The sequence below is a fragment of the Eleutherodactylus coqui genome, chromosome 7, assembly GCF_035609145.1.
Source record: "Eleutherodactylus coqui strain aEleCoq1 chromosome 7, aEleCoq1.hap1, whole genome shotgun sequence".
Classification (NCBI taxonomy): domain Eukaryota; kingdom Metazoa; phylum Chordata; class Amphibia; order Anura; family Eleutherodactylidae; genus Eleutherodactylus; species Eleutherodactylus coqui.
Window position 1 is genome coordinate 84,470,882 of NC_089843.1, and position 23,229 is coordinate 84,494,110.

Consider the following 23,229-nt stretch of genomic DNA (forward strand, 5'->3'; position numbering starts at 1 on the left):
CAGACATTATTTATGGATCTAGGGGTGCTTGTATTTAATAGACAGCTTAGGAAGAGACTGTAATGTGTATTAGAGTACATTGTAAATGCAAAGTGTATGGACCCCCCTCTTCCTGTCACATTTATTACCCCCAGCAGGCCCCCACTATGACCTGATCACTGTCCCCCATTCATCTTGTGCACTGATCATCAATGCATGCATGCAGCCAGCATCTCTAACAAAGGGACAGCGCCTGGTGCTGAAATCTCTGTGCTCCCCCCACCCCCAGCTCCATCTTCTTACCGTGATGTGAGGAATGCTCTTCTTCCCCTGGTAAGACATGATTTAGCTTGCAATGAAAACAGAAGTTTAAAAAAAATGCAGGAAGTTCCTTGTACAGAAAAATAGGTTATTTAAAAATAAATCTATATGTGCCAGCTTATCAGCTGCAGTGATGCAAGGCAGAGCCTGCCCTGGAGATTGCTCACAGCTCCTCCTAGAGGTGGCAGAGCTGCACTGCATCTTCCTCTACTAAGCTCGGCCCAGGAAGCTCTCACTAAGCATCTCCATGATCACACAAACAGCCGCCAATAACAGGGCAGTGTGCTGACCTCTTATCCCTCCAGACATAGGCTGACACTGGCCTATTCTCTGCGATCACCGGCACTTCATATGTCAATGTGCAGGCTCATGCTCCATGTTAAACAGGACATACTACATGTGTGCATACATTATACAATAGCCAATAACAAGAGGACAAGCATGCATTCTGAAATGTGACTACTAGAGCAAGGAGCGCTGCAATTCTTCTATTGGTGATGCACATATTGTTCAAACACTAGTCCACATACTAATTGTCTGTTATGCTGATAGTTTTAAAGGGGGTTTAAAAAGTGGCTGATTACTGGGGATGGCACAAAATAATAAACTAAGCATGGCATTACAAAGGGCAACTCTCTTCTGAATAGTCGCTCTTTTACACAGAGCGATTGTTGAACGAATTGTTGGAAACATTTACACCGGCTGAAATATCATTCATTGACTAGTTAGGGGGTGTGAGGTTCTTTGGCGAGCATGTATTTGACATTTCATCCCCTCCCTGATGCACGCTCATTGGTTGCCGAGTCCAATGAATACACATAACTTCCCCATTTCCCTGAAAATAAGCCCTAGCCTTATTTTTGGGAGACGTGAAATATAAACCCTACATCAGAAATAAGCCCTAGTTACACTATGTAAAAAAGAAAGAATACATTACCTAGCAGGCTCTGTCCAGGTCCCTACTCTCTAGAGGTTCAGCGTGGTTCCCACAGTCCTCAGCTGCTCGTACAACATCACTTCCTGGCAACAGGATTCATAAATCCTACCTCCAGGAAGTGATGGCTGTGATTGGTTCTTTGACCGCTGCTCAGCCAATTAATGCAGCGCTGGATAAACCAAAAACAGCCATCACATTGGTTCATCCAGTGCTGCATTGATTGGCTGAGCAGCGGTCGAAGAACCAATCACAGCCATCCCTTCCTGGAGGTGGGATTTATGAATCCCGTAACCAGGAAGTGATATTCTATGAGCGTCCGAAAACTGTGGGAAACACACCGGAGCTGTGGAGAGTAGCGGGGGGGGACGAGAACTGAGCCTTCTAGGTAAGTATAATAAGACCTCCCCCAATAATAAGACCTAGTGCCACTTTTTGGGCAAATATTAATATAAGACAGGATCTTATTTTCGGGGTATGGTAAGTGGTCTTTCAGTGAACAATCAGTGCTGCAACAAGTGTACCTTCAAAGAACTAGACAGAGAGCATAACAGCAAGTGCTCTTTCAGAAACCAGCAGACACTGCTTAGTTGAGGATCACTTGCATGTATTCATGTGTTTTTGAAAACCAATGAGTGTTATGGCTCATGCCTACGGGCGTACGAGATGTGTTAAATGCGGCATTTTACATATGACCACTTATGGGCTGAGAATATCTGGCGTCACGAACATACACAGCATGATTTCTTTTTTTGTAATTGCAAGTGCAGCTCTCATTGAAATCAATGGGAGCTGCGCCTGCAATTAAAAACGCAGTCCCATTGATTTCATAGACAGCTACGCCTGTAATTATGAGCGCCGGCCGCTACACACTAACCGCACCAACCTGATGTATAACAGCACTTACGGCGGCCGCTGCTTGGAAAACCCCTTTAATCAACCAGCAACTATTTTTAGTTGAGCTGAAAATGAAACTATAAGTGAATGAATTCTCACTCATCACCCAGTTGTTGGCTGAGTTTACATGGAACAGTTGTGCATACATTTCCTCTATGGAGCAACTATTTAGACCATGCTTGTCTCATGTAAGGCCATCCTAAGGCATACTCACCAGTTAGATGTTCTTCAGGTTTATCACAGCCACTCCGGTCCTTGCTGTGCCAGAACCAGGAAGTTGCTGCAGCGGTCACGTGCCATTCATTGTGCACATGACTGCTCGGCCAATCACTAACTTCAGTGATCACATGTGAATCACCCTTGCAGCTTATGATTGGATGAGAGGTCACATGTGCAATGAACCAACTATGACTGCTGCAGCAACATCTTGGTTCTGGAGCAGCAGGAACTGGAGTGTCTGCACTGGACCAGAGAGATATCTGACCTGTGAGTATGGCTTAGTTTGTTATTTTTTGCCCCCAGTCATAGTACAAATACAGCATTTTGTTTTGCAGTTCGCATGATGGTGTGAACCCAAGAATCTCTAGCTTCTATCTGTTCCTTTTAATTACCATTGAAGGGGTTGTCCAAGTTGTTTTTATTCTTTCTGCAAAAACATGTGCCCCATGTGACAGGCAGTTACATAATCGCCTCTCCCGGTTCCCCACTGTGTCTCCTACTACTGCTCCGGGTCTCCCCTGTGATGTCATGTTACTGTAGCCAATGATAGAGCTCAGCACTCGATCACTAAGAACTGTCATTGGCTGCAGCAGCCTGTGGCGTCCCATATACAGCCTGTAAACCCACACAGAGTACAGAGGACTGAGCAGTGGCGCGTGAGATGCAGGGAGCCAGGAGAGGGGAGTATGTCAAATGTTTTTGCAGATTAAAAAAAATAAAAACACTAGCAAATCCTTTAATGGCACAACAAGTAGTGTTACATCCTATGTGTTTGGGGGTTGTATGGGTTATATTATATGGCATATTAAATCCTTAAAGACCACCCCTTTTTTTCATTTTCTCCTCCCCACTTTCAAAAAATCATCCATAGACCTAGCAGTCTAATGGCTTGTTTTTTGTGGGATGAGTTATATTTTTCAAAAGCCCCATTTGATCTACCAAACAATGTGCTGAAAAACATTTTAAAAGTTCTGAGTAGAGTGAAATGGAAAAAAAAATCCTCATTTTTGCCATCTTTGGGTGGGCTTGTTTTTACGGTCCACACATTGCACCAACAGAGTTATTTTGCTGTTCCACTTTTAAAAAATAGAACATCTTCAGAAAAAAATAAAATTATTTTCTGCTGCCATCTTCTAACAGCCATAGTTGCGTGAGGGCTCTTATTTTGTGGGACATCCTGTAGTTTAATTTTGGAGTACATACGACCTTTTGATCGCTTTTTATAAAAAAAAAATTCTTGGAGATGGGGGTGACCAAAAAAAGCGCAATTCTGGCATTGTGTTTTTTTTTCTGACGAACTTCAGTATGCAAAACAAATAATGCATGGTCTCACATGGATGGGTCTGATTCCGCTTGTGGGAGCCCGCAGAAGAATCTGGCTGCGACCGTGCCCAGTGACAAAGGGTACCTTGTTTTCCTGTAACCGCGGATAACCACGGATGCTTGCTGTCGGTCATGCGCAGTACAGATTTTTTTTTAAAATATTCATGTTTCCCATGCCGTCAGTAGGCGAGGACGCGGGTACCCGCGGTCTATCCACAATGCCAATTGCAGGTGGGCTGGGGGATAGGGACCACCCACTTGACATATTGACACAGCCAATAGCTGGACCTAAGAAGAGCCTGTCCAGATGAAGAGAGGAAAGTATGGGGAAAAGACTAAGTTAGAGTCAACAAGGCTGCAACTACAGAGAAATGCAACCAGCTTAAATGACTTATCCAGTGATACATCTCCAGGAATCTAATGAGGATAACATGTAATATTGTAAAGCTCAAGAAAGACATCCAGACCCCTGTTTTAGTAAATTTACCATCACAACGTCCTCAGGCAGAGAATTCCACAGTCTCACTGCTCTTACTGTAAAGAACCCCCTTCTGTGTTGGTGTAGAAACCTCTAGACATGCAGGATACTTTTTCATTCAGATCGCAATCCTTGGTATAAACAGATGATGGGAGAGATCTCTGTATTGTCCCCTGATATATCTATACATAGTTATTAGGTCGCCCCTATTTAAACCCCAATTTTGATAACCTGTCTGGGTATTGTAGTCTGCCCATTCCGTTTATTACTTTAGTTGCCCGCCTTTGTACCCGCTCAAGCTCTGATATATCCTTCCTGAGTACCGGTGCCCAAAACTGTCCCCAATATTCCATGTGTGGCCTGACCAGTGACTTGTAAAGAGGCAGAACAATGTCCTTATTATATGCAGATATACTTCTTTTGATGCACCCCATGATCCTAATAGAGGAACATTTAGAATTAGAGCTGGAAAAACAGTAAATGTGCGAAGCAAGGATCCAATGTTGGCACAGTAGACCTTAGTTCACCCGAGAGATATGTGTTAAAATAGCCACAAATACAAGGAAAGCCATTGGTTTGGACATTTTCGGAGTTTGAACAGCTGCGGCCTTATTTCAAAACTTAAAATGCAATGATGGGAATCCAATCAGTACATGTAGCCACTTTATGCCAGGACCCCTTATGTTCAAATGGACTGGTACTTACTTTATAGCAGAGTCCCAGACAATAAGGAAAGGTCCACAAGGGATCATAATCAATCCTTGTGCCTCCGCTTTGCGATCTAGTGGAAATTTCCTTGCTTAGAGTAGTTTTAGACTCATCTCGATGATAGCAGGTCACTGATAGGGATGTCAGCTACATGTGGCAGTTTCTGATAGTAATTGTCAATGTGACAGTTTATTTGCCTTTTCAACCAATGTGGTTATACCAAGGTGGCGCCCCCTGTTCATATGCCCTGGTAGGGGATATGCATGTCATAGAACAGAATCCACTGCTTGGAATCCCCCTCTAGGTTCCAGAACGGTGGCCACTCAATAGTAGCGGCTTCTGCCCTGGCAGACATTCTCTTGTCCTGTCATTACAGGACAGCCATTAATGTGAATTGCCATCCTGTAATACTACCTTTCCCCTTCAGCAACCACTGCAAGGGATTGTCAGGCTGAATGCAGCTTTCCCCAGCAAAATTAGCTACTTTCCGAGAGTGTGATTCAGGATGATCGGATGATCACCCCAAGCCCTGCATTCTCAAAGGGGTTGTGCATCTTGGCACAACACCTTAAGGTCATGTTTACACGGGACGGATTTGTAGTAGATCCACAACTGAAAATCTGCATCAAAACCCACACCATTTACTGCGGATTTTGACGCTTTTTTGCAATTCTTTACTTATAACAATAGAAAACAGTAGTGACATTGTGTGGCATAATGGTAAGATGTAGAATATCCATCTTTTACGCCTTATGCACACGGCCGTGACGGGCTCCGCAAGCGGAATACTGCAGCGGAGTCCATCCCGGTGGCCCCCCAAAGACCCCATACTTACCTCCGGATCGCTGCGCGAAGTCCTGCATGTCGAACCGGCGCGCATGCGCAGTACAGCGCATGACGTGCTGGCAGTGTCTTATGACCCACTGTCAGTGTCATACGATGCAGCTGATGGTGGGCGGGACGCGTATTCACGCTATACTTCCGCTGTATAGCGTGACGGGCGGCTTCCACTGTAGTCCATGCGTATACCTGCGGCAAATAGGACATGCCGTGGGTAATTTCATGCTGCGGAATTCCGCAGTAGAATTCCACAGCGTGTACATTGAGCTATTAAGTTCAATAGAACCTAATACCTGTGGGGAAACGCCACAGATTTCCGCCATGGGCATTAGGCCTTAAACAGCACACATAGTAGGTCAATGAATACAAATTTAGATAATGAGTAGTTGTACAATATTGGATTGACCCAAACAATGTTAAGAATTTGTAGTAAAGACAAAATAAACAACTAACTGTTGTGCCTAAATTTTGATGGATACCTCAATGAAAATAGCGGTATAACTCCCTATCAGCATGGGTTTATGAGAGATCGCTCCTGTCAAACCAATCTGATCAGCTTCTATGAGGAGGTAAGTTCTAGACTGGATTGGGGAGAGTTATTGGATCTTGTGTATCTGGACTTCCAAAGTGTTTGATACTGTGCCGCATAAAAGGTTGGTATATAAAATGTGAATGCTTGGGTCAGCGTTACTAGTGGGGTACCACAGGGGGCAGTATTGGGCCCTATTCTTTATAATATATTTATTAATGACCTGGTAGAAGGATTGCATAGTAAAATAGAAGTATTTGCAGATGATACAAAACTATGTAAAGTAATTAGCCCAAGAGAGGACAGAATGTGGCTGCAAGTGGATCTGGATAAGTTGAGGCTTGGCCGGAAACGTGGCAAATGAGGTCTAACACTGATAAATGTAAGGTTATTTGTTTCCCATTTCGTGTGTAATGGTCATATGTATTTTGCCCAGTGCAAAACGGAAAAGGAGTTGGTGATTTTAGTTAACTATAAACTTACTTGGAGCAACCAGTGTCAGGCATCTGCTGCCAAGAGAAAAAGGATCATTGGTTGCATCAAAGGAGGTTAAAGGAGAACATGACGAGAGCATTATTCATCCTCTTTACAAGTCACTGATCAAACCACACATGGAATATTGTGTACAGAGCTTGAGTGGGTACAAAGACGGGCAATTAAAGTAATAAATGAAATAGGCGGCCTGCAATACCCAGAGAGGTTATCAAAATTGGGATTATTTAGTTTAGAAAAAAGATGGCTGAGAGGCGACCTAATAACTGTGTATAGATATATGAGGAGATAATACAGAGATCCCATGATCTATTTATACCCAGGACTGTGACCGTAACAAAGAACAAAAGGGCGCCCTCTATGTCTAGAGGGAAAAGGTTTCTACACCAACATAGAAGGGGGTTCTTTACTGTAAGAGCAGTGAGACTATGGAACGCTTTGCCTGACGACACTGTGATGGCAAATTTGATAAAAGAGTTTAAGAGAGGCCTAGACGCCTTTCTTGAGCATTGCAGTATTACATTTTATAGTCACTAATTACTTCAGAGGGGTTGTTGATCCAGGGATTATTCCGATTTCCAGACCTGTAGTCAGAAAGGAATTTGGGGGGGTAACAGGCTGAACTGGTTGGATAGATGTCTTTTTTCAACTTAACATACTATGTTACTATTTTTGATGTGGTTTTTAATGTAGATTTTGGGGCCGGACCTGCAGAAGACCAGCTGTAGATCCGCACCATTGGTTTTTGATGCAAATTGTGCTGTGGATTTTCCACAGCAGGAATTCTGCAATATTTCCTTGGCATGTAAACGTACCCTTCATCAGTATTCCTAACATTACAATCTTCTATTTGACATTCTAGTGAAAAAATAAGCTTGATACCGACGTGCGTCATCAAGCTGGTGCTGAACGCTGCAGAATCACGGAGTCATAGCTCTTATCATGCCCCTTCCTCCATGATTCCCATCACGTTGGCCATTTGACATGACTACTACATTCGCTGAAATCACACCCAGGAGGATGTCAGCTACTTGTGGCTGTTTCTAATAGTATTTGTCAATGTATCAGAATAAACTCAGGTGGATCGATCAAGATGTCATATACCATCAGTACATGACTGGCACCTTTGACCCACAATAAGGTCTGTCACAGGCGTAACTATAGAGGATGCAGGGGATGCGGTTGCACCCGGGCCCAGGAGCCTTAGGGAGCCCATAAGGCCTCTCTTCTCCATATAGGGAGCCCAGTACTATGAATAAAGCATTATAGTTGGGGGCCCTGTTACAGGTTTTGCATTGGGGCCCTGGAGCTTCAAGTTACGCCTCTGAGGTCTGTCATTGTGGTTCTCTCAGAAAGAATAGTGTTGATTGCTGTGGTCTTCTTCCCATCAAATCCCAGAGTTGCTCAGATCATACCAGTAAGCTTTATGAAGACATCCAGCACTACGGTCCATCCATGAAATGAAATTCTTCATTCAGTTGTAGTTAAAATCATACAAGCATGCATGTGGACCACAAACAGAACGCGTTTCAGATTATTCCTACATCATGCCCTCAATAATGGAGTAATCTGAAACGCATTCCCTGCTTGTGCTGTCCAAGCTTATTGTATGATTTTAAAGGGATTCTGTCATCAGGTTCATGCTTCCTGAACCACGGGCCGCATGAACCTGGGACAAGGAGATCTGTTGCCTCTGTGAGTGCTTTCTTCTGAAACGTTGCAGCATTTCAGAAAAAATACACTTCATGGTGTATTTATTCTATAACGCTGCAGAGTTTCAGAATAAGGCCTCATTCACACGACCGTACGCGCGAAGCGCTGCGGGTGACCAGCTGTGTTTTACCGTTCTGTGTGATGCTGGCAGAGACCATATATGGCAGCGAGTGTACTGTGCATTACCGTGTATCTCACGCACGTGGTCATGAGCCATGTGACTTTGTCTTTTTTCTTAAATTCCCTGCTCTATTTCATATGAGGGTTGCGTATGAATTGCCGCCCATAAGCAATCTATTGCATATGAACAGTGTTGCATACGCTGCCCATAGAAATGTATAGGGCTTACGCTGCGTGGTACGCTGAGAAATAGAGCATACTGTAATCTTTTTCTCTTGCGTACCGACACACAGTGTCTAGATGCTCGTGCATGGATCATTAAAAGTCCATTTACTTTCGTTGACTCCATTCACTGTGTGTCATGTGGTCATGCATCCCGTGTGTCATACGCGCCGAAATCACGGTCGTGTGAATGAACCCCAAATCGTTGTTCGGGCAGCAAGAACCTGAAGACAGAATCCCTTTAACTACAACTTAATAAAGAATTTCTTTTAACAGATGGACCTTAGTGCTGGATGTGTTCATGAATGTCTCATTGGTCTGCCATGGGAGACAGGACAAGACAAGGTGGTCACGCATGCATGCGACGTTCTCCATTGCACTTTATGAGAGTTGTGAAATACTCGGCTATTTCTAGAATTGCTCTAAACTTCAATGGAGATACCTACCACCTATCAGATATTTATGACATGCAATGCTTATATACCAGAAATGGCTCAGATAGGAATACTCTTAAAGGGGTTGTCCAGGACGTTTTTTCTATTGATGATCTAGCCTCGAGATAGGTCATCAACAGATGATTGTTGGGCTTCGATGGTTGGGATAACCGCTGATCAACTGGTTTCCAGCACTGCTATCATTGTGGTCGGCACTGGAAGCATATAGCGCTGACAACATTGCAGCAGCCTGGTTTACTACTGCAGACACAGCTCCCATTGAATTCAATGGGGTTGTGTCTGCAATACCAACCCAGACGGACCCCCACCGATCATTTATTGATGATATATCCTGAGGATAGGCCATCAATAGAAAATGCCCAAAGTCCTGGACAACCCATGTAAGTTTTAGCACAGCCCTTAGACTTAGTACACTTTGACAATGTGACCCTTTGTCCTGAAAAATTTGTGTACTCCTGGAAAAAAGTTTAAGATAGTGTTTGTGTTTGCTCATCAAGCCTGACTAGGAGTGACACTGCTGCTGTATTGGGTCTGCTTAGACTGCCTGGGAGGAATTAGTGCAAGTGGCTTGCACAGCACTAAGAGAGAAATTATTGCTGTGTAGGCATGCCTGGGAAAGAATACTGCTGTGATAGCAATCACAGGAGAGACTCCTGTCTATAAGAGCAAGCTGCTCTTAAGCATGCATAGGAGAGAATAGTGCTGTATTAGCCTGCTTAGTGAAGTGTATGTGTCTAAGAGCGGTTGTATGGTTGTGCATACACTGGCCTCGGTGGGAATACTGCTGTGTCACCTGCCTAGGAAATACTGTACTGAACCATGAGAAGCTTAGAATAGACTATAATGCTTTTTTACTCTGCTAGATATTAATATTTGTGTATCTTGCCTAAGACCTAACCTTCCACCATGTAAACTTCCTAAACTGCACAGATATGTATCTACTGCTGCGCTATGTCTAGGAACACCATCAGAGAAATCTGGGCCTCATATGGGCAAAATTGTCTCTGAAAGGTTTCTATTATGTCCTTCAACCTCTTTCTTGTAACCTATTATAATCTATCTCATGAAGAGAATGCAACTGATCGCAGCAGCATCGAGTGCATCACTCCATCGTTTGTGGCTGGGGATTAGCCACCTATGACAAATGTCACTGGTGCCAATTACTGTATGGGATAACCTCTGTTGACCAGTGGCCAATCCCCAACCACAAATGGTGGATTGATACACTCAATGCCCTCACTATCGGCTGCATTCTCTTCGTGAAACAGACTATATGTACATTTGATGGGCACCCCGGAAAGGCTGTTATACGTCTTTTCAAGCACAGTGACCCACTGATTTTGATATGAAGATGAATAATATGATCTTTATGTAACTTCTCAAACCCATAGCTTATATTAAATACTATAGGTCCACGGTGGAGAGAGATCATAATACTAATCGCAGCTTGTGCATTTAAGTTGAGGGTTGTACATCATTATGTATACATCTTATAAGTAAATCTTCATAGTTCCCACGTGACTGGTGGGAAATAAGTGGGTGACAGCCCATACATGAGTTTAAGTTCCTTGTTTGCCTGGGCTCTTGAATCAATAAAGGATATTGTCCCTTAACCCTTTCCAATCCACTGTCCGACAATCTTCCTACATTCTGATTGAAGCCTGTGCAGCTCCGATGTCAGAAGATGTCCAGCAGGGTATTCTTACTATATATTGCCAGGTGCTTTGTTATCGGGGCCTCTCCGTCATGTCACATACTGCAGTACTGGCTCTAACCAGCAGATGGCGCCATTGTATAATAGCAGAAAGAGAAAGCCCCCTAGGAAACCCTGAATCCAAAATTGGATTGCAAAGGGTTAAAATGCTCTTTGCGACAACCCATCTTGGTTTCATGTATAAAATAAATGAAAATATGGCCAAAGTAATTACTCAGGGGCTAAGTGGCATCAAAAAAGTCTGAAAATAGAAGGTAACTCAATGGGCCTTGGTGAGACATACTACCATGTATGGCCAGTATTCAATAAATCAGCTCTTCAGACACAAAGCTATGTTACTTATGTTGAAATGTAAGCAGAAAAACAAGCTTGTGGTTCTTACATTGTGACTCAATAGAAATGTCCAAAGTCATAATATCCAGCCACATAAGATCTTAATTCAGAGCTTTGTTTCATTTTTGTCCTACAAACTCCCATTATCCTTCTTCAAAGAGCGCACAAGCCAATGTCTCCAGTGTTATGTCACCTGTGTCACATGTTGGCACTGATTTGCAATTGAAATTGCTGAAGTTCCGCATGTTCTTGATTAGTTAACTATTGAAAAACTCAGTTTAGCAGGTTTGCCAAACTTTTCCCAAAATTGTGGTTCAGTTTGAACCAAAATCTGGGGCTTAACACTGTTTAAGAGCCATAAAAGCACTCTGACGGTGTTATACAGGGGTTTAACGGCTCTTAGATAGTGTTGCACACCAGTGTTGAGCGAACTGAACCAATAGAACCCGGTTTCAGGTAGAAGAACTTTGTTAAAAGCTCTTTTTGGGTTCTTGGCAAACAGAACTTTTAGCAACGCTCGACCTGAAACAGGGTTTTACTGATTTAGTTAACTCAAAACTATTCTTGATATACCCTGCACATGTCAAAGATATCTCCAAAGTCTGATACTTGTTTGGCTTAGATTCTTGGCTTGTTTGGCCAAATCATGCTATGTATTGTATTTTTCCATCTTTCTGATTTGCATGTATTGTATCTGCACAGTGATCACAACTGTCCTCCCTGGATAGTCTTTGTTCTAGGGTTTGTAATATCCTGTGTGAAACCTGTTTTTCAATGCGGGATGAGGAATGGAATATTCCCCAAAGGCCACATTCAGATGGCTGAGTTTGAGTTCTACTCAAAATGGTCAGGCACAACTCACATCACACAGCTTACGGATGCACGTTCTTGTGCTGCCCAAGCGTTGGGGGCAATTGCATGTCTTACTCTCGTTGTGAACTGGACCAGAATAGGACGTGATTCCCCTTTTTACACGGACTTTGGTCCGTGAAAAAAAGTTGCTTGTCTGCATTGCTTCGTTGATTTGGTCCGAGTTTTGTCCAAGCTTCCTCAGTTACAAACTCAGAAAGAACTCAGATGAATCGGGCATGTAAATGAACCTGAAAGCAATTGATGTGCTATTATAATTGTCATTGGTTGACTATATTTTGAGGAAAAACAGCTTTATCATAACTTTGCCCAGTGTTGTTAAAAACTCTACATTATGGTCTACATCTTCTGTACAGAACAGAAAACCATAATTTATAGATAACCCAACAGACAAAAATCAACCCCCAAGTCATTACAAGCATAGCCTCCATGTGACATGCTGTAGATGTTCCTTATTTCAGAAAGTTGTGAGAGCCAAAAAGGTATCAAAGTTTCAAGTCTTGCAGCATATTTATAATGGAAGCAAATTGTCCAAGTACTCTTGTGAAATCTGACATTATCACAATCATATTGGAACCATTTTTAAAAAATTTCAACCATTCTGGCAGCTACAATTATAGACTTCAAACAATGCAAAGAATACATACAGACACATGAAATAACCGATATCACTAAACTTGATCTTGTTACAGTTCTCAGCAAGTAGATGGCTCCCCACAAGGAGCATCAGCACCTTTTTTGAAGCAATAGAAGATCTCTTGAAACAGGTGTAATCAATCCGCACAATCAATTGTCAATTTGTATGTAAAAAAGAAGGGGATCACTATAGCAAAGATCAATAAGGGTCCCCTATTATAGTGCTGGGTTTTACTACACAGGACAGAGAGGACTAGTATGTGTTTCTGTCATCCTACCCATCATCCATTAGCCAATTCCCCACTTCCTAAACAATGCAATTCCTTAAATGAGGTTGTACTAGGATCACAAGTTAACCCCTATCCACACGATAAAAGATAACTCTCTGATCAGTGTGGGTCTCATCACTGAGACCCCCACGATCCTGAGAATGGGGGTCCTGTGTGCCACCTCTGTCTGTCATTGCAGGGGTACTTTCACTACTTTCTCCACCCCCGTCATGACATCAGAATGAACAGAACACTGTCCAAGCATTCACAGTCAGCATCCCATTCCTTTTTAATGGCCATCTACGCATTCCCAGTGAAAATGAATGGGCGCGTCAGCGCACTTGCACGACCAATGCTCCATTCAGTCTCCTCCTTACTGTGTGGAGTGCAGTGAGCCCTCAGTGAGGATAGGGGACATGGGACATTTCTTATCCTGTGGATACGGGATAACTTGTGATCCTGGTACAAACCCTTTAAAAGAGAAACATCCTGCAAAGGTTCTTACTAGCTTGTAGAATAGGAGATTGATCCAAGCAGGGCTGGGCCACTACTCTTCAAGGGCCTCGTAATAGTCACATGGTCTGCCATTGATGAAAAGTATCAGCATGAATAAGTAGTATGGCTGACCACCCAAAAACATACACTCAAGAAAGAAAAGCTCCAAAATCATTGAAATCAAAGATCACCTGCCTATTTAAGCTCAAGAGCCACATTAAATCATACCAGGTGATGCTGAGATAAGAAAAGTGTATTAATGATTCCAAACACTGGACTGGAAGCAATAGTAAGAATAATGCAAGCAAATATAATATTTTAGTGTGTGCTACATAGCCATGATGTTGTGCTAATGCAAAGTTCAGCTCAATACTACTAAGGGCTCATGCCCACGATCGTGTTTTCACCACGTATTACACATGCGTTGCATGGATGCATGATACACAGTGTATGGAGTTACTACAAGTCAATGGACTTTCATTGATTCACGTGTGAACACTATGTATTTCTGCATATGTATGCAGCGTGAGCCCTATACATGTGTATGGGCTGCTTATGATACGCTGTCCATACGCAATACATTGCGTATGAGCAGCGTTTTCATATGCATCCCCGTGAGCATGTGATACGCGGCCTAGTGCAGTGCCATACACAGCCATACACGGTCCCTGCCAGCAGAGCATATGCGTAAAACGTTGCGTTTTATGCATACGCCTGTGGGCATGAGTGCTAAGTGTAGTGCCAGTTGTCTGTTATATGAATGCTTCCCAGGAAACAAATGTCATGATATAGTTCTGAACTTGACATCGAGTTTTAGTAAAATAGTTGCAATTGGTACATAATAACTAAAACAATCAAAAACTAAGGGTCAAGGGCTAATTATCATTAGAAAAGTCACTGGAAACAGACTCTACAGCGGGTTGTTAGTGTATCAATGATTGTTTGTGGGCTTTTACACAGAGCGATATTTGTTCTACTTTGCAATCGTTGAAGCGCGCACCTCCCTGCAAAGTTATTGGCTAGTCGTTGAAAAACGATAATTAATCAACCAATGACTATTTTTAGGTGAGCTGAAATGAAAGGACTAGCAACTAGTGAACAAATTATTGCTCGTCCCCTTGTTGGTGGCCTAATTAACACAGAACAACTATTGCTTAGATTCATTCTTTTGATGATAGTCGACCTATGTAAAGCCACCCTATAAAGTCACATGCAGGGGACTCAAGATGTATATTTGGTTCCTGAATATTTGGTTCCTGAGCCGACACAACTCAGCGGTCCTGACAGGAGACACCAACCTACTGCTGCCACAGATCAGCAGTCCTGACAAGAGACACTGACCTACCGCCACCACAGAGATCTGGCGGGCTGAAGGACCTGTGGTGATGTCACTGCTGTGGGAGAAGCCATTCTGGAGTTTGGCAGTACTGTATACTGGAAAAGCCAACAAAAACTACCAGGACCTGTGATGACATCACCGTCATGTGATCACCTGTGTGGGTGAAGTCAGGGATCATATGACCAGGGGCTCATCACTGTATCCAGGAGCTGTGTGGGTCATGTGTGCAGTCAGCATAAAAGTAGTAGAGCTGCGAGTGACTGTGTAATGTGCTGTGCGTGTAATGTGTATAGTCAGCATGAAGATAATGTGGATGTATGTCATGTAGCAGAGCTGTGTTTGTAACATGTGCATGTCATGTAGCACAGCTGTGTTTGTGATGCACATGTCATGTAGCAGAGTGGAGTTTTCAACATGTGCATGTACTGTGGCACAGCTGTGTCTGTCACGTGCATGTCAAGTAGCAGAGTTGTGTCTGTGCTGTGATGCGCATGTCATGTGGCAGAGCTGAGTTTGTAACATGCGCATGTCATGTAGCACAGCTGTGTATGTCACGCACATATAATGTAGCACAGCTGTGTTTGTACCATGCGCATGTCATGTCTGTCAGGCGCATGTCATGTACCAAAGCTGTGTCTGACGTGCAGGCCGTGTAGCAGAGCTGAGTTTGTAACATGTGCATGTACTGTGGCACAGCTGTATCTGTCATGTGCTTATAATGTAGCAGAGCTGTGTTTGTACCATGCACATGTCATGTCTGTCAGGCACATATCATGTGCCAAAGCTGTGTCTGTGATGTGCATGTCATGTAGCAGAGCTGTTTCTATACCGCGCTTGCCATGTAGCAGAGCTGTGTCTGTCGGGTGCATGGCATGTAGCAGAGCTGTGTGTGTCTGTCACACTTCCATGTACCACAGCTGTTTGTGTGATTTATGTGCATGTAGCAGAGCTGTATGGCGCATTGTACCACCAGAAACACTGGTACTATAATCTCCTAATAATTACTAGTAGAGTAATATACATAGGTGTGAATTATATTTAATGTTCAGGGATCTTTAAACTGACCACAGGCACAAAGAATTGCCATTGATCAGATCAATTTCTTATCCATCAAATGTTTTTGTAATGAAAAACTGTCAAGAGTAAAAATCAATATAATCTGAATATCATGAGAACATTTTGGAAAGCTGGTTGTAAATCCTACACAGTAGCAAAAATAAAACAGGCCAAAAATAATTATTAGTACAAACATTGGCCACATTATTGGCCCATCTATGGTCTGTATGAAGATGTATAGATGTAGCAAATGTTAACTTGCCATCTAATCTGTTATGATGACTATAAGATACTACAATGCTATAACTGATTTATCATGATGTGCAAGTCATTTTTCCGCATCTGTAATACAGAGAATGGAGTATGGTCAATGTTTTTATATAGATGGTCCTTACTGATTCATCAGGACTAGAGGCATCCTCCATTCACAGCTGTGTTCTCCAGCCTTCAGCAACAATCCACTCAAGAAAACCCTTCATGGATAAGAAATGTTGTCTGTATTTTTCTGAATGGGTTCTTTGAGAGTTAGAAAATACCATTGTCTATTTCAACAGTAAAAGTACTTGATCTTTCAATGATGTTATCTATTCCAGCTCTGGAACTACAATGCGGTCCTCGAATCCAAATCTCAAAGACCATATTGTATGGATGAAGCCAGACTATAGTTTATAGACTAAGATCACATTGGATTTCAGAGCTAAAACAAGTAATAGAAATTTCCAATGAATCACAGTAAGCACTGACTACTAAAGACATCAGCAAGTAGAAGGCACATCAGAATTAAAGTGTAATTCCAGTTTTGTAGAACCTTTGATATCTCAGGGACATGTCAGAAGTTTTGATCAATGGGGTCCATCAAGGTTGCCAACCTGCTTTTTAGGATGCGTAAAAAAAAATTAAGGGTTTTCCCATCACAGCAAGTTATCCCCTATTCATTGGACAGGGAATGACTTACTAATCAGTGCAAGTTAAGCCATGGTACATCCAAAAGTCTGGGCAATGAAGGCTGCACATTCATTTCAATAGAAGTACCAGAGATAGACAAGTGCTTGAACCTGGCTACCATTGGTGGTCCCATTTAAGTGAGTGTAGTTGAGGCATGCATTGGCCATACTTTGAGACACACTGGGGTTGAAATCTGAGGATCAGCAGAATAACTCTTTAAAGACAGCAAATTCTGTTATGTGTAAATTCTAAAACCACATATGAATAAAAAGTATTGCAGTAACCTACTCAAGCCTTCTCATAAAAAATTCATACCTATATTTTTTAGACACTGGCACTCAGATTCCCACCATTTCCTAGAGAGGCTAGTGGTGCATGTCAAAGTGCCATGTCCTATGAACTTCTGTAGTCCTTTCTCTCTAAGATGGTCTATAGACTGCAATATCCTCTCTTGGCTAGCATTTTCCTCTCCAGCAAGAGTGGCCAAAAGTACCATCAGAAGCCAAAGGTCAAGTGCAATAGCTCCTTTGTTCTAGTAACGCAGGTGATGTCTCAACACATGGTCCTCCATCAATAGGCACTTCTAACATGCCTTTATGACTTGTAAGAAGTTTAGAGAAAATAAAAAATAGACTTTAATGGATCCTTGCCACATTAAATGCAATAGATAATTTTCAAACTACTGACCAGGGGTCCAAAATATAATATGGGACAAATAGCATGCATCCTAGGGGCCTTGAGCCCTTTCCAACATGACTAAGGAGTTTCTACAGAAGAGGACATGACTCATTAATTCTCTTTTCCGTTTCCTACTATAAGACAGCCAAATTTTTCAAGATGCTCAAAACTAAAAAGACAGTAGATACAAAAAGTTGAACACCTCATTCAACTTTTGAAAGGTGTATAGTTGATAGAACAGCCCTCAACATCTGTTAACCTTGATCTCTAACAGTCTTCTTGAAGGCATCCAAATCAGTTTGGTATGGTCTACCATTTCTATCCAATCTCCAATTAAACTAAGTCCACACAGTGACCTTAGTTGTGCAATTTCTACCTGCAAGCTTCAATGATGCATCACCAGCAACTGCAGCAGTATTGCGATAACTGGTTATTGCATACCATTAGTTCAATAGAAGCAACACAGTGACTTTCCTATGGGCTGACACTGACACAAATCTCCCATGTAGCCCCAGAGGCTGCAATAGTACAATAAACTTTATGAAGACTTGATAACAAAATTAGACATAAAATAATAAAAAGCCCAAACTGGTAGAAGGTAGGAAGTGGTTAAGCCAACCAACACTGCACCCAGTCCTGGTTTCTGTATGAATGTCAGCCTAAGACAAACTGAAATACTGTCAGCCTGTCTTAAATTGGCAAGATGAAGGACATTAAAATGCAAAGTGAATGTGGTGGGACAGAAGGCAGGCACAGGGAGAGAAGGTCTGGAGGCCTCCCAGATTCAGCACCACTTCTCTTTGTTACACTACAGCAAAGTATAAGAACACCCTTACTTTTCCAAAATGCAATGGAATTATACTGTAGGCCGCTCGATATAAGGAAGGGTTAAATAACAGAACCAGTGCTTATATATTGACTGACCTATTCCATACTATCAATTAGCATGTGATACCCGTGCTGTAACATGCATTGTATAAGAGTAAATTCAATATTCCATTCCCACGGTAGACTACTGTACGCCAGCAGGATCATGCCATAATGGTCCAAAAAATAAAATGTGGCATTGTAATAGTTAAATGCGTATCAATTACCTATATAGCATAAATCAGCACAGTCCATTAGTTACAATTACGCCACTGTCATAGATTTTATATATATATATATATATATATATATATATATATGCAGAGCGTAAAATGACAGTACAGGTCAACAGGAATTCATTGTGACCTTGAAAAAGTCCAATACTTATATCTTTTAGACATTGCTTCAAGATAGATTACAGGCACCTTGCTACAGAAATCCCCTAGATTTGGTGCAGCTACTATATCTGGATTATTATGGTAAGTATACACTGTAAGCAAAATAAAATACTGCAGCTGGAAAGACAAAGAGTTAATCATTTTATAGAAACAGACAATTAACCTTAGCAAATGTAATAGCACCCTGAGGCCAATGTGTAGGTTCCCATCCCAGCCCCCACTGCTGCAGCTGCAGACCCCCCAGCCTCTCCCTCTCATCACACTGTACCTTGCCATTGTCCTGCCCCTGCAGCAGCTCCTTCCCACCGGAATACTTGATCTCAATGCCCGGGGTCCTGTCTTCCCTTTCTCCAGGAGAGCTGATGACAGAGCCTGAGATCTCACTCACATCACTGGCTGTTTCACTGAAATTATCCCCATCCAAATCCGCCCTGCTGCTGCTTCTTGGGGTGCGGGTGCCCTTCTTACCCACACTGTAGGCATCAAAATCTATAGTCTTGTTCTCATAAGCCCCTTCTACAGAAGCAAACATGCCCCCATACTTCACCCTGGGGGTCTGGGCAGTGGTTCCTGGTCTGGCCAGATAGACAGGGAGATCATCTTCTTTATTCCAGTTTCTTTTCCTCTCTGATGCCATGCTGCACCCCTAATGCCCTCCTCTCACAGGCTAGATGGATGGATGGATGATGAGCCTTTGCTGCTGGTGCTGGTGCTGATGATCATATAAAATGCAGCAGTGCGGTGTCTGGATAGAAAGAGACAAGGACCCTATTGTTACCAACAGCAGCAGCAGCAGATGAGAAGAGGAAATGTGCAATCAAAGGAGGCAACAATCCTGGAGGTAGAGGCAGGATCTGCACATGGAAGGCAGACAGCAGGCTCTGGGCTCTGCTGGTGGAAAGGGCTGGTGCCTGCGTGGAAAAAATAGGAGCAGCAGCACAGGCAGGCACTCACTACTCAAGGCACTGCCTTGCTCTAGGGGGGACAGACACCTCATTCAGGAGAACCACTCATGGGAGATAGATGGGAACCTCCTCTTCCTGAAGGACTGGTTAGCAGCTGGAAAAGAGGCTGGACAGGACTGGACCCTGGACTGGAGCCACACACAGGGAGCGATAGATAGATAGATAGATAGATAGATAGATAGATAGATAGATAGATAGATAGATAGATAGATAGATAGATAGATAGATAGATAGATAGATAGATAGATAGATAGATCGATCCTGCAGAATCTGACAATGATACAATTGTATCATTCTGTATTTACCTTGTAAATTAAGGTTACAATTGTATCATTTTGTATTTACCTTGTATAATAAATCATTATTTGCTTACTATTGACTGAAGTGTAACATTATCACCTATTATGATACAAAACTTCCCACAGCTATGTATATATGTATATCTGTATCTATAGCTTAAGGACATATAGCTGCCAAGATTTCAAATGATCATAGAGGGATACTATGGTGTAGAGATAGAATTAGGACTTCCCCTCCAAAACAGCATGGGGCACATTAGACTGCAGTGCCACAGATATTATAACATTGATGGTAATTGTACCTGCTAACTCTTGCCAAGTTATTCACAATTCATACATAATATATAACTTCATCATATCCCTCACATAATGATTAGCCTCAATCTGCTTAATATAAGAGGTGCAAATGTGAGCATGATTAAACAGGGATGTATGATGCCCATTGAAGGTTAAATTGGTGCAGCTCTTTTAGATTCCAGAAGGAGCATTTAGAGAGTGGATGCCATTTTTTATTGCCACTCATCTCCTCCCACGAAGAACATGGTCAAGGAGAGATACGGGCACCAACACTGATTTATTATAAATAATATGCAAATGAAAACATTTTTTTTTTCTTCCACTAAACACTAAGGCTAAATTCTGAGTGCATTTATGACTCCGTCCTGGGGTTCCGTTTGGATGACCAAAAACAGCATCCAGATGGACACCATGGATGAAAACATAGACAGCCATTACTTAAACTGAGACCATCGGGTTTCCGTACCTTTCTGACAACCATCATTTTGCATTCCTTTCTGACATTTTAGCTGGCCAGAATAGCATAGTCAAATATGCTATTACATTATCCCATACATACATATGTATCGTTAGCTAGTGAATGGCAGAAAAAATCCTACTTCTATATATAGAATTAGGATATATTATATGATAGTGTTATTGCCACTGTAACATCATTGGTAATACCAGATATTGATGTATATCAACAGGATCCACTGAGAATTGAATGTCCGATGTAAGGTGTTGGAGGCTTGCACCCTTTAGAGAAGCTTGATTGGCCAAGCCATTCTACCGAGCTTCCAGCCGCTAATCCTCACGCCATACCAGTGAAGCGGCAGGCACTGCATGCACTGAGAAGAAGAGACTCTGTTCTTTATGTGACACATGAGAGAAGTGTAACTAGCATGTAAAGGATCTGGGATGAGAGGAGACTTAATAGCTGTCTACAAATATCTGAAGGGTTGTCACAGTGCAGAGGGAACAGCCATATTCTCATTTGTAGAAGGAAAGACTAGAGGCAATGGGATGAAACAGAGTGAGGAGACACAAATTAGATATTAAAAAAAACTTTCTGACAGTGAGGGTGATCAATGAGTGGAGCAGGTTACCACAGGAGGTGGTGAGTTCTCCTTCATTGGAAGTGTTCAAACAAAGGCTGGACAAATATCTGTCTGGGATGATTTAGTGATCCTGCACTGAGCAGGGGGTTGGACCCGATGACCCGAGAGGTCCCTTCCAACTCCATCATTCTATGATTCTATAACTAGATGAAGAAAGAGTAAAGTGAGTTACAGTAAGCCAAGAGAGACAGAAGATGCTGCGGTATTACAGGGAGGAGATTGTTGGTGAGTCAAGTGGAGGGGCCAGCATGTGCAAGTTGGTGAACATTGTGGTATGACAAGAGTTGCTACAGTCGGTAGTTGATGTGTGCATGCCGAGAGAGATCCCAATGAGAGACAGAGATTATAAGAAAACCAGCGAGCCAGACTCAAGTAAGAGAGAGACTAGCATGCATGATGAGAAATGAGAGATAAGCTGCTGTGAGGTGAAGAGAAACCAAAGTTATATGCAGAAGAGGCACTCCCCGAATGATAAGTGCCCCTGTGCGTAAGACTGGAATTAAATCAGAGTCCATGTGTACAAGAGGACGAGAGCTGACAGCCAAGAAAGAGGAAGCAGCAGAAAAGAAGGTCGGATGAGTTGAACCAGAAAGAGAGTGGGTCGTTTCCAAGAAAGCGGTGAGACCGAAGAGATGAGGCCGCTTCGGTTGTTGATCTTTGCAATCTTTGGATCCCCGAGAGAACGGAGGTTTTACTACAGAGGGAGACTGCAAGTGCTATTCTATTGTAATGTGAATGTGGAGTTGTGGCCTGTCAGATGTATTAAAAGAGACTGTGGAATTATCAGAATTGACAGCGGGTTAAGAAGCGACACTAGACATATAATTTTGGGCAATAAGATGTAAAACCCACGGTACCTGTTGAATTAGTAGATAGTAGATAGATGAAAAAAGGTTAATTGACAAAAGGACAATTACTGTTAAAGAGGTATTCCAGTGATAGCTCATATTTTTAAGCTTTACCCATCCAGTGGATGGGTAAAAACTGATAGGCCAGTGGGGGTCTGACTACTGGGACCTCCACCGATACTGAGAATGGGTGGCCTATGCCCCCCCATTTAACATTTATTCTCCGATTTCTATACTGTAGTTGGGAATGGAGCCGCTGGTTGCACATGTGCATTCCTCTTGAGGGCGCAGAAAAAATAGCTGAGCGCTGTGCTTCGCTATTTTTTTCAGTCCATTGAAATGAATGAAGCAGCGCTGTGGACGAGCTGAAGTGAAAAATGGACTCACAGACTGCATACGGAGCCATGGGTGCAAGATGAACTACTTTTTTATGCTTGTATGCTACTAGCCTGAGGACCCATTCATACGGCCGTTTATATTGACCATGTGCTGGCAGTGTATTTCATAGACAGTACACTGACCCATAATACCTATGAGGCTATTCCCACTACCGTTCTTTCTCGTCTGTGTGAGAGAAATCACTGTATGCCCTATTTTTGCCCATTTTAATGCAGGAGACTAGCCTAAAGCACACACACACAGGTGCAATGTGAGTTGTGCCATTCACCTAAAGCTGTTTGAATTTGGCCTTAGGGACTATGTACCATGCAGATAGCTAATGAATATCCTTTGGGGTCCATGAGGGCCCTGGTAAGTTAGACCCAATCTGCGTTCCTCACAAGTAACATAATGGTTCTGAACCACTATTTTCTATCGGGAAACTGAGGGTCCCACATTCAGGCAGACAATGATTGCAGCACACCGCACTCTTTGTTCAAGTCTATTGGAGT

At 42.6% G+C, this 23,229-nt stretch overlaps 1 protein-coding gene across 2 annotated transcripts in view; it reads right to left on the minus strand.

Annotated features, from left to right (window-relative positions):
- CRMP1 (collapsin response mediator protein 1) overlaps positions 1-19,809 on the minus strand; it is a 60,479-nt gene extending 40,670 nt beyond the window's left edge. The window contains exon 1 of one of the 2 annotated variants that reach the window (XM_066573295.1): positions 19,099-19,809. In XM_066573295.1, coding sequence (XP_066429392.1) covers positions 19,099-19,467 — 369 coding nt within the window. In that variant the 5' untranslated portion in view covers positions 19,468-19,809. Of the gene's footprint in view, positions 1-282; positions 396-19,098 lie in introns of those variants that run through there. The other variant, XM_066573297.1, reaches the window with a different exon arrangement.
- Positions 19,810-23,229: the final 3,420 nt, after the last annotated feature.